This window comes from Salmo salar, chromosome ssa10, assembly GCF_905237065.1.
Source record: "Salmo salar chromosome ssa10, Ssal_v3.1, whole genome shotgun sequence".
NCBI classification, from domain to species: domain Eukaryota; kingdom Metazoa; phylum Chordata; class Actinopteri; order Salmoniformes; family Salmonidae; genus Salmo; species Salmo salar.
This window is the reverse complement of record NC_059451.1, coordinates 41,486,070-41,503,118: the sequence shown is the minus strand read 5'-3', so window position 1 is coordinate 41,503,118 and position 17,049 is coordinate 41,486,070. Positions and strand designations below refer to the sequence as shown.

Sequence of the window (17,049 nt, the reverse complement as noted above, 5' to 3'; positions counted from 1 at the left end):
TCTGATCACTTTTCTATTGACCGAGTCACTGAGCTTCCTGCTTTAATTTTTGCTTGTAAGCATGGAATCAGGAGGATAGAATTATGGTCAGATTTGCCAAATGGAGGGCGAGGGAGAGCTTTGTACACGTCTCTGTGTGTGGAGTAAAGGTGGTCTAGAGTTTTTTCCCTCTGGTTGCACATTTAACATGCTGGTGGAAATTTGGTAAAACTGATTTAATTTCCTTGCATTAAAGTCCTCGGCCACTAGGAGCGCCACCTGGATGAGCCTTTTCCTGTTTGCTTATGGCGGTATACAGCTCATTGAGTGCAGTCTTACTGCCAGCATCGGTCTGTGGTGGTATTTAAGACAGCTACAAAAAATACAGATGAAAACTCTCTAAGTAGATAGTGTGGTCTACAGCTTGTCATGAGATACTCTACCTCAGGTGAGCAAAACCTCGAGACTTCCTTAGATATCGTGCACCAGCTTTTGTTTACAAGTATACATAGACCGTCACCCCTTGTCTTACCAGAGGCTGCCGTTCTATCCTGCCGATACAGTGTAAAACCCGCCAGCTGTATGATATTCATGTCGTCGTTCAGCCACGAATCGGTGAAACATAAGATATTACAGTTTTTAATTTCCCATTGGTAGTTTAACCTCTATGGGCTAGGTGGGACGCTAGCGTGCCACCCGTGGTGCACTCCATCAACAGCAGGTGCATTTCAAGAGCGGCAAATTTGAATCCAAATAAATGTCAAAATTCAAATTTTTCAAACATACAACTATTTTACACCCTTTGAAAGATAAACATCTCCTTAATCTAACCACGTTTTACGATTTCAAAAAGGTTTTACGGCGAAAGCATAAATTTAGAGTATGTTAGGACAGTACATTTACAAGAGTTGTGTGTAATGTTTTGTCAATTCAAAGACAGGGTCACCAAAACCATAAAACCAGCTAAAATGATGCACTAACCTTTTACAATCTCCATCAGATGACACTCCTAGGACATTATGTTAGACAATGCATGCATTTTTAGTTCTATCAAGTTCATATTTATATCCAAAAACAGCGTTTTACTATGGCATTGATGTTGAGGAAATCGTTTCCCTCCAATAACCGGCAGTCAAGTCAGCGTCACAAATTAAAGAATTAAAATTAGAAAACATTGGTAAAATATTATATTGTCATTTAAAGAATTATAGATTTACATCTCTTGAACGCAATCAACTTGCCAGATTTAAAAATAACCTTACTGGGAAATCACACTTTGCAATAATCTGAGCACTGCGCCCAGAAAAATACGCGTTGCGATACAGACTAGATGTCATGTTGGGAAGATCTAAAATCGAAAATACTATGTAAATAATCCATTACCTTTGATTCTCTTCATCAGATGTCACTTCCAGGTATCACAGGTCCATAACGAATGTAGTTTTGTTCAAAAAAGCTCATCATTTATGTCCAAAAATCTCCGTCTTGTTAGCACATGATCTAAGCCAGCCGGACTTCTCGTCATGAACGAGGGGAAAAAATATATTTACGTTCGTTCAAACATGTCAAACGTTGTATAGCATAAATCATTAGGGCCTTTTTTAACCAGAACATGAATAATATTCAAGGTGGACGAATGCATACTCTTTTATAACGTATTGGAACGAGGGTACCCAACATGAACTCGCGCGCCAGGTGTCTAATGGGCCATCATCGTTCCATGGCTCTTGTTCGGTCAGATCTCCCTCCAGAAGACTCAAAACACTTTGTAAAGGCTGGTGACATCTAGTGGAAGCAATAGGAAGTGCCAAAATATTCCTCAGCCCCTGTGTTTTTCAATGGGATAGGTTTAAAGGTAATACAACACATCAGGTATCCACTTCCTGTCAGAAAATGTCTCAGGGTTTTGCCTGCCAAATGAGTTCTGTTATACTCACAGACACCATTCAAACAGTTTTAGAAAATTTAGGGTGTTTTCTATCCATATGTAATAAGTATATGCATATTCTAGTTACTGGGTAGGAGTGGTAACCAGATTAAATCGGGTATGTTTTTTTATCCAGCCGTGTCAATACTGCCCCCTAGCCCTAACAGGTTAATCTTGCTCGTAGGTCATCGATTTTCTTTTCCAATGATTGCATATTTGCCAATATAAAGTATGGCAGTGGGGTTTTACTCGCTCGCCTACGAATTCTCAGAAGGCAGCCCGACCTCCACCCTCTTTTTCTCCGTCTTCTCTTCACGCAAATGTCATATAGGTACCTGTTTTTCTAGCTAGAACAAGAGAAACACAGAGATGTTCGGGGAGCTTTCTTGTAATTATTTTACATACAGAAGGACTAGATGGCTTGTAAGATTATTATTATTATTATGTAAATTAATAACAGAACGTAGAAGATGACATAGATAATATAAGACAAGATAATATAAAGTCAAGACATGGTGCTTTAGTGTAACAGGCTATACAGTAGGTGGGATAGCTTGTTTAGAGATTGGTTGACCCAGGTTTTGTGGATGTTGTTGTCTGAGCTGTGATTGGCTGTGGATGTTGTTGTCTGAGCTGTGATTTGCTGTGTTCACAGGAAGCTGCATTGCACCAGGAACTTCATCCACATGAACCTGTTTGTGTCATTCATTCTGAGAGCCATCTCTGTCTTCATCAAGGACGGGGTTCTGTACGCAGAGGAGGACAGCAACCACTGCTTCTTACACACTGTGAGTAGGCATACCACACACACACTGTTAGTTCGTGATGGGGAAACTAAGCTTCCTGAAGCATTGAGCATTTCTAGCCAATTGTGTCGAAAATAGGTTCATTACTCGAGGCTTTGATCAACACATCGTACACTTGTGGCCCCTACTGGTCAAAAGAATTTAGAGCAGCCAAATTATTATAGATGACGTCGCATATGCCGTAGCACGTGCGCAGGGTAGCCTTTTTGTCTTCTACCGAAACCAATACCAAACCAATCAGGTGGTTTTGCGGCCGCCATTGATCACATGCTCCTGATGAAGTGATACAAGCATCGGCACACTGCTTCGAAGTAAACTGCTTAGTGATTTCGACACCTGCCTCAGAGCTCAGATATCAAAGGTAACGTTACTACCGTTAGTCACACACAGACAAAGACATACTGTACACACACTCACACACCTGAATCCTGAACCACCTGCCCGTCTTTCTCTCTCTCTCTCTCTCTCTCTCTCTCTCTCTCTCTCTCTGTCTCTGTCTCTCTGTCTGTCTCTCTCGCTCTCTCTCTGTCTGTCTCTCTCTCTGTCTATGTCTCTCTGTCTCTCTGTATGTCTGTTTCTCTCTCTGTCTCTCTCTCTCTGTCTGTCTCTGTCTATGTCTCTCTGTATGTCTGTTTCTCTCTCTCTGTCTCTCTCCCTCTGTCTGTCTCTGTCTATGTCTCTGTCTGTCTGTCTGTCTGTCTGTCTGTCTGTCTGTCTGTCTGTCTGTCTGTCTGTCTGTCTGTCTGTCTGTCTGTCTGTCTGTCTGTCTGTCTGTCTGTCTGTCTGTCTGTCTGTCTCCCTCTCTCTGTCTGTCTCTCTCTCTCTCTCTGTCTCACTCTCTCTCTCTTTCCCTGTAGGTGGAGTGTAAGGTGGTGATGGTGTTCTTCCACTACTGTGTCCTATCTAACTACTTCTGGCTGTTCATTGAGGGCCTGTACCTCTTCACTCTGCTAGTAGAGACATTCTTCCCTGAGAGAAGATACTTCTACTGGTATACCATCATTGGCTGGGGTGAGACAACAATCATCATGTACTGTTTATCTAATCAAACTGAATTCATCAAGTGAAACAGGATAACGTGTGTGTGTGTGTGTGTGTGTGTGTGTGTGTGTGTGTGTGTGTGTGTGTGTGTGTGTGTGTGTGTGTGTGTGTGTGTGTGTGTGTGTGTGTGTGTGTGTGTGTGTTTATGTGCGTATTTTTTGTGTATTCAGGGACCCCCACTATATGTGTGGTGATATGGGCAGTACTCAGGCTGCACTTTGATGACATAGGGTGAGTTACCACTACCATCACACTCAATTGACTATATTATGAAGGTAATGATTGTAATGATGACAATAGTAAATGTACATGATTCTTCAATATTTCTGTATTTGGCCCTTTCCCCTCCCTCCCTCTTTATCTCCCTCCCTTCTTCCCTATTGCCCTCCCTTTCTCCATCCATCCATCCATCCCTCCCTCCTTACCTCCCTCGTTCCCTCTCGCCTTCACTCTTTCCCTCCCTCCCTCTTCCCTCCCTCTCTCTCTGTCTCCAGGTGTTGGGATATGAATGATAATGCTGGTATCTGGTGGGTGATTAAGGGACCTGTGCTGGCCTCTATCATGGTGAGGCACTAATCAATTATCAATTCAATCACTTATTGATTACTACAAATGTTGATAAATTCTAATATTTAAAAATAACTAATTCAGTCAAATTAATAGCTGTTCAATACCTAAGACAGATGAGTGAATATATGCATTTGTCCTGTAAATACACATCTTCTTTTTCTACAGATCAACTTTGTCCTCTTCATCGGCATCATAATCATCCTTGTCCAGAAACTGCAGTCTCCAGACATCGGTGGGAACGAATCCAGTATTTACCTGTAAGTCACAAGAAGTGTGCTTGTGTGTGAAATTGTATTTACTACAGTAGTGGCTCTTTCTATTGTTCATCATGTCACAGTTGGTTCTGTATGTTGGTCCTCTTGTCACACCCTGACCATAGAGAGCCTGTTTTTCTCTATGTTGGTTAGGTCGGGGTGTGACTATGGTGGGTATCTAGGTTGTTCTGTTTCTATGTTGGCCTGGTATGGTTCCCAATCAGAGGTAGCTGTTTATAGTTGTCTCTAATTGGGGATCATATTTAGGCAGCCATTTCCCCACTGTGTTTTGTGGGATCTTGTTTCTGTGTAGTTGCCTATGAGCACTGCTTGAGCTTCACGTATCGTTTTTTCTTTATTGTTTTGTGCATTTCACTTAAATAAAATATGTGGAACCCAGATCACGCTGCACGTTGGTCCGAGTATGCTTCCAGTTCGTACGACGAGCGTGACACCTCTATTGATGATGTCATGAGTATGTTGGTCCACTGTTGATGATGTCATGAGTATGTTATCAAATCACATTTTATTGGTCACATACACATGGTTAGCAGATGTTAATGCGAGTGTAGCGAAATTCTTGTGCTTCTAGTTCCGACAGTGCAGTAATATCTAACAATTCCCCAACAACTACCTAATACACACAAATCTAAAGGGGTGAATGAGAATATGTACATGTAAGTATATGGATGAGCGATGGCCGAGCGGCAAAGGCAAGGTGCAATAAATGGTATAATATACAGTTTATGCATATGATATGGGTGGACCAGAGTAAACGCCCTCCACTTGGAAATGTTCCGGGTCGGCTCTGAGAATAGAATCGACATACAGTATACACTCATCAGGAAGTGCATAGAGAATGTGGTTCCCAATGTGATGATTAGAATTTATCCAAACCAAAAACCGTGGATAGATGGCAGCATTCGCGTAAAACTGAAAGCGCAAACCATTGTATTTAACCATGGCAAGGTGACTGGGAACATGGATGTGAACAAACAGACCCGCTACGACCTCCATAAGGCAATAAAAGAGGCAAAACTACTGTACAGGGACAAAGTGGAGTCACAATTCAACGACTCAGACACGAGACGTATGTGGTAGGGACTCCAGACGATCACAGATTATAAAGGGAAAGCCAGCCATGTATCAAATAAAATGGTATGTGTCACATGCGCTGAATACAACAGGTATTCCGTGAAATGCTTACAAGCCCTTAACCAACAATGCAGTTCAAGAAATAGAGTTAATAAAAAATATACTAAACAAACTAAAGTAAAAAAAAAAAGAATTAAACAATAAAAATAACAATAACGAGGATTTATACAGGGGGTATATAGACACTGACGCCTAGCTCCCAGATAAGCTGAACACCTTTTTCGCCCACTTCAAGGAAAACAACATCGAGCCACGTTTGCGTCCCACCTAGTCAACAGCCAGTGGAATCGTGTGGCGCGAAATTCAAATACCTCATAAATGCTATAACTTCAATTTCTCAAACATATGACTATTTTACACCATTTTAAAGACAAGAGTCTTGTTAATCTAACCACACTATCCGATTTCAAAAAGGCTTTACAACGAAAGCAAAACATTAGATTATGTCAGGAGAGTACCCTGCCAAAAATAATCACACAGCCATTTTCAAAGCATGCATATATGTCACAAAAACCAAAACCACAGCTAAATGCAGCACTAACCTTTGATGATCTTCATCAGATGACACTCCTAGGACATTATGTTATACAATACATGCACGTTTTGTTCAATCAAGTTCATATTTATATAAAAAACCAGCTTTTTACATTAGCATGTGATGTTCAGAACTAGCATACCCACCGCAAACTTCCGGTGAATTTACTAAATTACTCACGATTAACGTTCACAAAATATATAACAATTATTTTAACCTCTATGGGACCGGCGGGACGAATTCGTCCCACCTACGTAACAGCCACTGCCAGCCTGTGGCGCGATTTTCAAAATCTTAAAAATCCTATTACTTCAATTTCTCAAACATATGACTATTTTACAGCCATTTAAAGATAAGACTCTCGTTAATCTAACCACACTGTCCGATTTCAAAAAGGCTTTACAACGAAAGCAAAAACATTAGATTATGTCAGCAGAGTACCAAGCCAGAAATAATCAGACACCCATTTTTCAAGCCAGCATATAATGTCACCAAAACCCAGAAGACAGCTAAATGCAGCACTCACCTTTGATGATCTTCATCAGATGACAACCCTAGGACATTATGTTATACAATACATGCATGTTTTGTTCAATCAAGTTCATATTTATATCAAAAACCAGCTTTTTACATTAGCATGTGACGTTCAGAACTAGCATACCCCCCGCAAACTTCCGGGGAATTCGCTAACATTTTACTAAATTACTCACGATAAACGTTCACAAAAAGCATAACAATTATTTTAAGAATTATAGATACAGACCTCCTCTATGCACTCGATATGTCCGATTTTAAAATAGCTTTTGGTGAAAGCACATTTTGCAATATTCTAAGTACATAGCCCAGGCATCACGGGCTCGCTATTTAGACACCCGGCAAGTTTAGCACTCACCATAATCATATTTACTATTATAAAAATGTCATTACCTTTTGTTGTCTTCGTCAGAATGCACACCCAGGACAGCTACTTCAATAACAAATGTTGGTTTGGTCCAAAATAATCCATCGTTATATCCGAATAGCGGCGTTTTGTTCGTGCGTTCCAGACACTATCCGAAATAGTAAAGAAGTGTCACGCGCTTGGCGCAATTCCTGACAATAAAGTTCTAAGTATTCCATTGCCGTACGTCGAAGCATGTCAACCGCTGTTTAAAATCAATTTTTACGTCATTTTTCTCGTAGAAAAGCGATAATATTCCGACAGGGAATCTCCTTTTCGGCAAACAGAGGAAAAAATCCCAAAGGCGGGGGCGGTCGGGGTCACGCGCATAAGCTAGTGTCTCTTGATGGGCCACTTGAGAAAGGCGATAATGTGTTTCAGCCTGGGGCTGGAATGACGACATTCTGTTTTTTCCCGGGCTCTGAGAGCCTATGGAAGACGTGGGAAGTGTCACGTTAGAGCAGAGATCCTTAGTAAATGATAGAGATGGCAAAGAAGTTCCAGAAATGGTCAGACAGGCCACTTCCTGTAAAGGAATCTCTCAGGTTTTGACCTGCCATTTGAGTTCTGTTATACTCACAGACACCATTCAAACAGTTTTAGAAAATTTAGGGTGTTTTCTATCCATATGTAATAAGTATATGCATATTCTAGTTACTGAGTAGGAGTGGTAACCAGATTAAATCGGGTATGTTTTTTATCCAGCCGTGTCAATGCTGCCCCCTAGCCCTAACAGGTTAAGAATTATAGATACAGAACTCCTTTATGCAATCGCGGTGTCAGATTTTAAAATAGCTTTTCGGCGAAAGCACATTTTGCAATATTCTGAATAGATAGCCCGGCCATCACGGCTAGCTAATTTGACACCCACCAAGTTTGGCCCTCACCAAACTCAGATTTACTATTAGAAAAATTGGATTACCTTTGCTGTTCTTCGTCAGAATGCACTCCCAGGACTTCTACTTCAACAACAAATGTTGTTTTGGTTCGAAATAATCCATAGTTATATTGAAATAGCTCCGTTTTGTTCGTGCATTGAGGTCAGTATCCGAAGGGTGACGCGCAGGCACATTTCGTGACACAAAATGTCAAAATATTCCATTACCATACTTCGAAGCATGTCAAACGCTGTTTAAAATTAATTTTTATGCGATTTTTCTCGTAAATAGCGATAATATTCCAACCGGGCGACGTTGTATTCGTTCAAAGAGAGAAAGAAAAAAATGGAGTCCTCGCGTGCACACGCACTCCGGTGTCAGTGTTCCCTGCCTGATCACTCACAAACACTCCTGCTGTTTTTCTCCCAGAGACTGCAGAGCTCTCATTCCACTTTCTGGCGCCTTCTTAGAGCCAATGGAATCCTTAGAAAATGTCACGTTACAGCAGAGATGCTGTATTGTTGATAGAGATGCCCTAGAAGGACAAATTGTCAGACCGGGCACTTCCTGCATGGAATCTTCTCAGGTTTTGGCCTGCCATATGAGTTATGTTATACTCACAGACACCATTCAAACAGTTTTAGAAACTTTAGGGTGTTTTCTATCCAAATCAAATAATTATATGCATATTCTAGTTTCTGGGCAGGAGTAATAACCAGATTAAATCGGGTACGTTTTTTATCCGGCCGTGAAAATACTGCCCCCTATCCTAAACTTAAGGTTTCGAGGCTGACGTTGGGCAACTCGAACCTTCAGCTCCCTCCACAGATTTTCTATGGGATTAAGGTCTGGAGACTGGCTAGGCCACTCCAGGACCTTAATGTGCTTCTTCTTGAGCCACTCCTTTGTTGCCTTGGCTGTGTGTTTTTGGTCATTGTCATGCTGGAATACCCATCCACGACCCATTTTCAATGCCCTGGCTGAGGGAAGGAGGTTCTCACCCAAGATTTGACAGTACATGGCCCCGTCAAATGATGCGGTGACGTTGTCCTGTCCCCTTAGCAGAAAAACACCCCCAAAGCATAATGTTTCCACCTCCATGTTTGATGGTGGAGATGGTGTTTTTGGGGTCATAGGCAGCATTCCTCCTACACCAAACACGGCGAGTTGAGTTGATGCCAAAGAGCTCCATTTTGGTCTCATCTGACCACAACACTTTCACCTGTTGTCCTCTGAATCATTCAGATGTTCATTGGCAAACTTCAGACGGGCATGTATATGTATTCTTGAGCAGGGGGGCCTTGCGGGCGCTGCAGGATTTCAGTCCTTCACGGCGTAGTGTGTTACCAATTGTTTTCTTGGTGACTATGGTCCCAGCTGCCTTGAGATCATTGACAAGATCCTCCCGTGTAGTTCTGGGCTGATTCCTCACCGTTCTCATGCTCATTGCAACTCCACGAGGTGATATGTTGCATGCAGCCCCAGGTCGAGGGGTATTAACAGTTCTTTTGTGTTTCTTCCATTTGCGAATAATCGCACCAAATGTTGTCACCTTCTCACCAAGCTGCTTGGCGATGGTCTTGTAGCCCATTCCAGCCTTGTGTAGGTCTACAATCTTGTCCCTGACGTCCTTGGAGAGCTCTTTGGTCTTGGCTATGGTGGAGAGTTTGGAATCTGATTGATTGACTACTTCTGTGGACAGGTGTCTTTTATACAGGTAACAAGCTGCGGGTTAGGAGCACACCCTTTAAGAGTGTGCTCCTCATCTCAGCTCGTTACCTGTATAAAAGACACCTGGGAGCCAGAAATCTTTCTGATTGAGAGGGGGTCAAATACTTATTTCACTCATTAAAATGCAAATCAATTTATAACATTTTTGACATGCGTTTTTATCGATATTTTTGTTAATATTCTGTCTCTCACTGTTCAAATAAACCTACCATTAAAATGATAGACTGATAATTTCTTTGTCAGTGGGCAAACATACTAAATCAGCATGGGATCAAATACTTTTTTCCCCCACTGTATGGGCAGCAAGTACCAGACAGAGCAGCTCTCATATGTGCAGCAAGTACGAGACAGCGCAGCTCTCATGTGGGCAGCAAGTACGAAACAGCGCAGCTCTCATATGGGCAGCAAGTACGAAACAGAGCAGCTCTGAAATGGGCACCAAGTACGAGACAGCGCAGCTCTCATATGGGCAACAAGTACGAGATAGCACAGCTCTCATATAAGCAGCATGTATGAGACAGCGCAGCTCTCATGTGAGCAGCAGGTACGAGACAGTTCAGCTCTCATATGGGCAGCAAGTACGAAACAGCGCAGCTCTCAAATGGGCAGGAAAAATGAGACAGTGCAGCTCTTATATGTGAAGCAAGTACGAGCCAGCGCAGCTCTCATGTGGGCAGCAAGTACGAGACATCACAGCTCTCATATGGGCAGCAAGTATGAGACAGAGCAGCTCTCATGTGGGCAGCAAGTAAGAGACAGCGCAGCTCTCATATGGGCAGCAAGTACGAGACAGCACAGCTCTCATATGGGCAGCAAGTACGAGACAGCGCAGCTGTCATATGGGAAGCAAGTACGAGACAGAGTAGCTCTCATATGGGCAGCAAGTACGAGACAGCGCAGCTTTCATATGGGCAGCAAGTACGAGAAAACGCATCTCTCATATGGGCAGTAAGTACGAGACAACGCATTTCTCATTTGCGCAGCAAGTACGAGACAGCTCAGCTCTCATGTGGGCAGCAAGTATGAGACAGAGCAGCTCTCATGTGGGCAGCAAGTAAGAGACAGCGCAGCTCTCATATGGGCAGCAAGTACGAGACAGCACAGCTCTCATATGGGCAGCAAGTACGAGACAGCGCAGCTGTCATATGGGAAGCAAGTACGAGACAGAGTAGCTCTCATATGGGCAGCAAGTACGAGACAGCGCAGCTTTCATATGGGCAGCAAGTACGAGAAAACGCATCTCTCATGTGGGCAGCAAGTACGAGACAGCGCAGCTCTCATATGGGCAGCAAGTACGAGACAGCGCAGCTCTCATGTGGGCAGCATGTACGAGACAGCGCAGCTGTCATATGGGCAGCAAGTACGAGACAGCGCAGCTCTCATATGGGCAGCAAGTAGGAGACAGCGCAGCTCTCAAATGGGCAGCAAATACGAGACAGCGCAGCTCTCATATGGGCAGCAAGTACGAGACAGCGCAGCTCTCATGTGTTCAGCAAGTACGAGACAGCGCATCTCTCATATGGGCAGCAAATACGAGACAGCACATCTCTGATATGGGCACTAAGTACGAGACAGTGCTGCTCTCATATGGGCAGCAAGTATGAGACAGCACAGCTCTCAAGTGGACAGCAAGTACGAGACAGCGCAGCTCTCATGTGTGCAGCAAGTACGAGACAGCGCAGCTCTCATGTGGGCAGCAAGTGTGAAACAGCGCAGATCTCATGTTGTCAGCAGGTACAAGACAGCACAGCTCTCATATGGGCAGCAAGTTCGAGACAGCGCAGCTCTCATGTGGGCAGCAAGTACGAGACATCGCAGCTCTCATATGGGCAGCAAGTATGAGACAGAGCAGCTCTCATGTGGGCAGCAAGAAAGAGACAGCACAGCTCTCATATGGCAAGCAAGTACCAGACAGCACAGCTCTCATATGGGCAGCAAGTACGAGACAGCGCAGCTGTCATATGGGAAGCAAGTACGAGACAGAGTAGCTCTCATATGGGCAGCAAGTACGAGACAGCGCAGCTTTCATATGGGCAGCAAGTACGAGAAAACGCATCTCTCATATGGGCAGCAAGTACGAGACAACGCATTTCTCATATGCGCAGCAAGTACGAGACAGCTCAGCTCTCATGCTGGCAGCAAGTACGAGACAGCGCAGCTCTCATATGGGCAGCAAGTACCAGACAGAGCAGCTCTCATATGTGCAGCAAGTACGAGACAGCGCAGCTCTCATGTGGGCAGCAAGTACGAAACAGCGCAGCTCTCATATGGGCAGCAAGTACGAAACAGAGCAGCCCTGAAATGGGCACCAAGTACGAGACAGCGCAGCTCTCATATGGGCAACAAGTACGAGATAGCACAGCTCTCATATAAGCAGCATGTATGAGACAGCGCAGCTCTCGTGTGAGCAGCAGGTACGAGACAGTTCAGCTCTCATATGGGCAGCAAGTACGAAACAGCGCAGCTCTCAAATGGGCAGGAAAAATGAGACAGTGCAGCTCTTATATGGGAAGCAAGTACGAGCCAGCGCAGCTCTCATGTGGGCAGCAAGTACGAGACATCACAGCTCTCATATGGGCAGCAAGTATGAGACAGAGCAGCTCTCATGTGGGCAGCAAGTAAGAGACAGCGCAGCTCTCATATGGGCAGCAAGTACGAGACAGCACAGCTCTCATATGGGCAGCAAGTACGAGACAGCGCAGCTGTCATATGGGAAGCAAGTACGAGACAGAGTAGCTCTCATATGGGCAGCAAGTACGAGACAGCGCAGCTTTCATATGGGCAGCAAGTACGAGAAAACGCATCTCTCATATGGGCAGCAAGTACGAGACAACGCATTTCTCATTTGCGCAGCAAGTACGAGACAGCTCAGCTCTCATGTGGGCAGCAAGTATGAGACAGAGCAGCTCTCATGTGGGCAGCAAGTAAGAGACAGCGCAGCTCTCATATGGGCAGCAAGTACGAAGCAGCACAGCTCTCATATGGGCAGCAAGTACGAGACAGCGCAGCTGTCATATGGGAAGCAAGTACGAGACAGAGTAGCTCTCATATGGGCAGCAAGTACGAGACAGCGCAGCTTTCATATGGGCAGCAAGTACGAGAAAACGCATCTCTCATGTGGGCAGCAAGTACAAGACAGCGCAGCTCTCATATGGGCAGCAAGTACGAGACAGCGCAGCTCTCATGTGGGCAGCATGTACGAGACAGCGCAGCTGTCATATGGGCAGCAAGTACGAGACAGCGCAGCTCTCATATGTTCAGCAAGTAGGAGACAGCGCAGCTCTCAAATGGGCAGCAAATACGAGACAGCGCAGCTCTCATATGGGCAGCAAGTACGAGACAGCGCAGCTCTCATGTGTTCAGCAAGTACGAGACAGCGCATCTCTCATATGGGCAGCAAATACGAGACAGCACATCTCTGATATGGGCACTAAGTACGAGACAGTGCTGCTCTCATATGGGCAGCAAGTATGAGACAGCACAGCTCTCAAGTGGGCAGCAAGTACGAGACAGCGCAGCTCTCATGTGTGCAGCAAGTACGAGACAGCGCAGCTCTCATGTGGGCAGCAAGTGTGAAACAGCGCAGATCTCATGTTGTCAGCAGGTACAAGACAGCACAGCTCTCATATGGGCAGCAAGTTCGAGACAGCGCAGCTCTCATGTGGGCAGCAAGTACGAGACATCGCAGCTCTCATATGGGCAGCAAGTATGAGACAGAGCAGCTCTCATGTGGGCAGCAAGTAAGAGACAGCACAGCTCTCATATGGCACGCAAGTACGAGACAGCACAGCTCTCATATGGGCAGCAAGTACGAGACAGCGCAGCTGTCATATGGGAAGCAAGTACGAGACAGAGTAGCTCTCATATGGGCAGCAAGTACGAGACAGCGCAGCTTTCATATGGGCAGCAAGTACGAGAAAACGCATCTCTCATATGGGCAGCAAGTACGAGACAACGCATTTCTCATATGCGCAGCAAGTACGAGACAGCTCAGCTCTCATGCTGGCAGCAAGTACGAGACAGCGCAGCTCTCATATGGGCAGCAAGTACGAGACAGCGCAGCTCTCATGTGGGCAGCATGTACGAGACAGCGCAGCTGTCATATGGGCAGCAAGTACGAGACAGCGCAGCTCTCATATGGGCAGCAAGTGAGAGACAGCGCAGCTCTCAAATGGGCAGCAAATACGAGACAGCGCAGCTCTCATATGGGCAGCAAGTACGAGACAGCGCAGCTGTCTTATGGGCAGCAAGTATGAGACAGCGCATCTCACATATTTGCAGCAAGTAAGAGACAGCACAACTCTCATGTGGGCAGCAAGTACCAGACAGCGCAGCTCTCATATGGGCAGCAAGTACGAGACAGCGCAGGTCTCATATGGGCAGCAAGTACGAGACAACGCAGCTCCCATATGGGCAGCAAGTGCGAGACACCGCAGCTCTCATATGTGCACCAAGTACGAGACAGCGCAGATCTCAGGTGGGCAGCAATTACGAGACAGCGCAGCTCTCATGTGGGCAGCAAGTTGAGACAGCGCAGCTCTCATGTGGGCAGCAAGTATGAGACAGAGCAGCTCTCATGTGGGCAGCAAGTAAGAGACAGCACAGCTCTCATATGGCAAGCAAGTACGAGACAGCGCAGCTCTCATGTGGGCAGCATGTACGAGACAGCGCAGCTGTCATATGGGCAGCAAGTACGAGACAGCGCAGCTCTCATATGGGCAGCAAGTGAGAGACAGCGCAGCTCTCAAATGGGCAGCAAATACGAGACAGCGCAGCTCTCATATGGGCAGCAAGTACGAGACAGCGCAGCTCTCATATGTTCAGCAAGTACGAGACAGCGCATCTCTCATATGGGCAGCAAATACGAGACAGCGCATCTCTGATATGGGCACTAAGTACGAGACAGTGCTGCTCTCATATGGGCAGCAAGTATGAGACAGCACAGCTCTCATATGGGCAGCAAGTACGAGACAGCGCAGCTCTCATATGTGCAGCAAGTACGAGACAGCGCAGCTCTCATGTGGGCAGCAAGTGTGAAACAGCGCAGATCTCATGTTGTCAGCAAGTACAAGACAGCGCAGCTCTCATATGGGCAGCAAGTTCTATACAGCACAGCTGTCATATGGGCAGCAAGTACGAGACAGCGCGGCTCTCATATAGGCAGCAAGTACGAGACAGCGCAGCTGTCTTATGGGCAGCAAGTATGAGACAGCGCATCTCACATATTTGCAGCAAGTAAGAGACAGCACAACTCTCATGTGGGCAGCAAGTACGAGACAGCGCAGCTCTCATGTGGGCAGCAAGTACGAGACAGCGCATCTCTCATATGGGCAGCAAGTACGAGACAGCGCAGGTCTCATATGGGCAGCAAGTACGAGACAACGCAGCTCTCATATGGGCAGCAAGTTCTATACAGCACAGATGTCATATGGGCAGCAAGTACGAGACAGCGCGGCTCTCATATGGGCAGCAAGTACGAGACAGCGCAGCTGTCTTATGGGCAGCAAGTATGAGACAGCGCATCTCACATATTTGCAGCAAGTAAGAGACAGCACAACTCTCATGTGGGCAGCAAGTACGAGACAGCGCAGCTCTCATGTGGGCAGCAAGTACCAGACAGCGCAGCTCTCATATGGGCAGCAAGTACGAGACAGCGCAGGTCTCATATGGGCAGCAAGTACGAGACAACGCAGCTCCCATATGGGCAGCAAGTGCGAGACACCGCAGCTCTCATATGTGCACCAAGTACGAGACAGCGCAGATCTCAGGTGGGCAGCAATTACGAGACAGCGCAGCTCTCAGGTGGGCAGCAAGTTTGAGACAGCGCAGCTCTCATTTGGGCAGCAAGTTCCAGACAGCGCAGCTCTCATGTGGGCAGCAAGTACGAGACATCGCAGCTCTCATATGGGCAGCAAGTATGAGACAGAGCAGCTCTCATGTGGGCAGCAAGTAAGAGACAGCACAGCTCTCATATGGCAAGCAAGTACGAGACAGCGCAGCTCTCATGTGGGCAGCATTTACGAGACAGCGCAGCTGTCATATGGGCAGCAAGTACGAGACAGCGCAGCTCTCATATGGGCAGCAAGTGAGAGACAGCGCAGCTCTCAAATGGGCAGCAAATACGAGACAGCGCAGCTCTCATATGGGCAGCAAGTACGAGACAGCGCAGCTCTCATATGTTCAGCAAGTACGAGACAGCGCATCTCTCATATGGGCAGCAAATACGAGACAGCGCATCTCTGATATGGGCACTAAGTACGAGACAGTGCTGCTCTCATATGGGCAGCAAGTATGAGACAGCACAGCTCTCATATGGGCAGCAAGTACGAGACAGCGCAGCTCTCATATGTGCAGCAAGTACGAGACAGCGCAGCTCTCATGTGGGCAGCAAGTGTGAAACAGCGCAGATCTCATGTTGTCAGCAAGTACAAGACAGCGCAGCTCTCATATGGGCAGCAAGTTCTATACAGCACAGCTGTCATATGGGCAGCAAGTACGAGACAGCGCGGCTCTCATATGGGCAGCAAGTACGAGACAGCACAGCTGTCTTATGGGCAGCAAGTATGAGACAGCGCATCTCACATATTTGCAGCAAGTAAGAGACAGCACAACTCTCATGTGGGCAGCAAGTACGAGACAGCGCAGCTCTCATGTGGGCAGCAAGTACGAGACAGCGCATCTCTCATATGGGCAGCAAGTACGAGACAGCGCAGGTCTCATATGGGCAGCAAGTACGAGACAACGCAGCTCTCATATGGGCAGCAAGTGCGAGACACCGCAGCTCTCATATGTGCACCAAGTACGAGACAGCGCAGATCTCAGGTGGGCAGCAATTACGAGACAGCGCAGCTCTCAGGTGGGCAGCAAGTACGAGACAGCGCAGCTCTCATTTGGGCAGCAAGTTCCAGACAGCGCAGCTCTCATGTGGGCAGCAAGTACGAGACATCGCAGCTCTCATATGGGCAGCAAGTATGAGACAGAGCAGCTCTCATGTGGGCAGCAAGTAAGAGACAGCACAGCTCTCATATTGCAAGCAAGTACGAGACAGCGCAGCTCTCATGTGGGCAGCATGTACGAGACAGCGCAGCTGTCATATGGGCAGCAAGTACGAGACAGCGCAGCTCTCATATGGGCAGCAAGTGAGAGACAGCGCAGCTCTCAAATGGGCAGCAAATACGAGACAGCGCAGCTCTCATATGGGCAGCAAGTACGAGACAGCGCAGCTCTCATATG

At 46.2% G+C, this 17,049-nt stretch overlaps 1 protein-coding gene across 3 annotated transcripts in view; it reads left to right on the top strand.

Annotated features, from left to right (window-relative positions):
* Window positions 1–17,049, top strand: part of adcyap1r1b (adenylate cyclase activating polypeptide 1b (pituitary) receptor type I) — an 85,581-nt gene that overhangs the window by 33,797 nt on the left and 34,735 nt on the right. For all 3 annotated transcript variants that reach the window (XM_014123308.2, XM_014123309.2, XM_014123310.2), the window contains exons 7-11: window positions 2,562–2,694; window positions 3,570–3,723; window positions 3,924–3,984; window positions 4,248–4,317; window positions 4,489–4,580. In XM_014123308.2, the coding sequence (XP_013978783.1) occupies window positions 2,562–2,694; window positions 3,570–3,723; window positions 3,924–3,984; window positions 4,248–4,317; window positions 4,489–4,580 (510 nt within the window). The remainder of the gene's footprint in view (window positions 1–2,561; window positions 2,695–3,569; window positions 3,724–3,923; window positions 3,985–4,247; window positions 4,318–4,488; window positions 4,581–17,049) is intronic.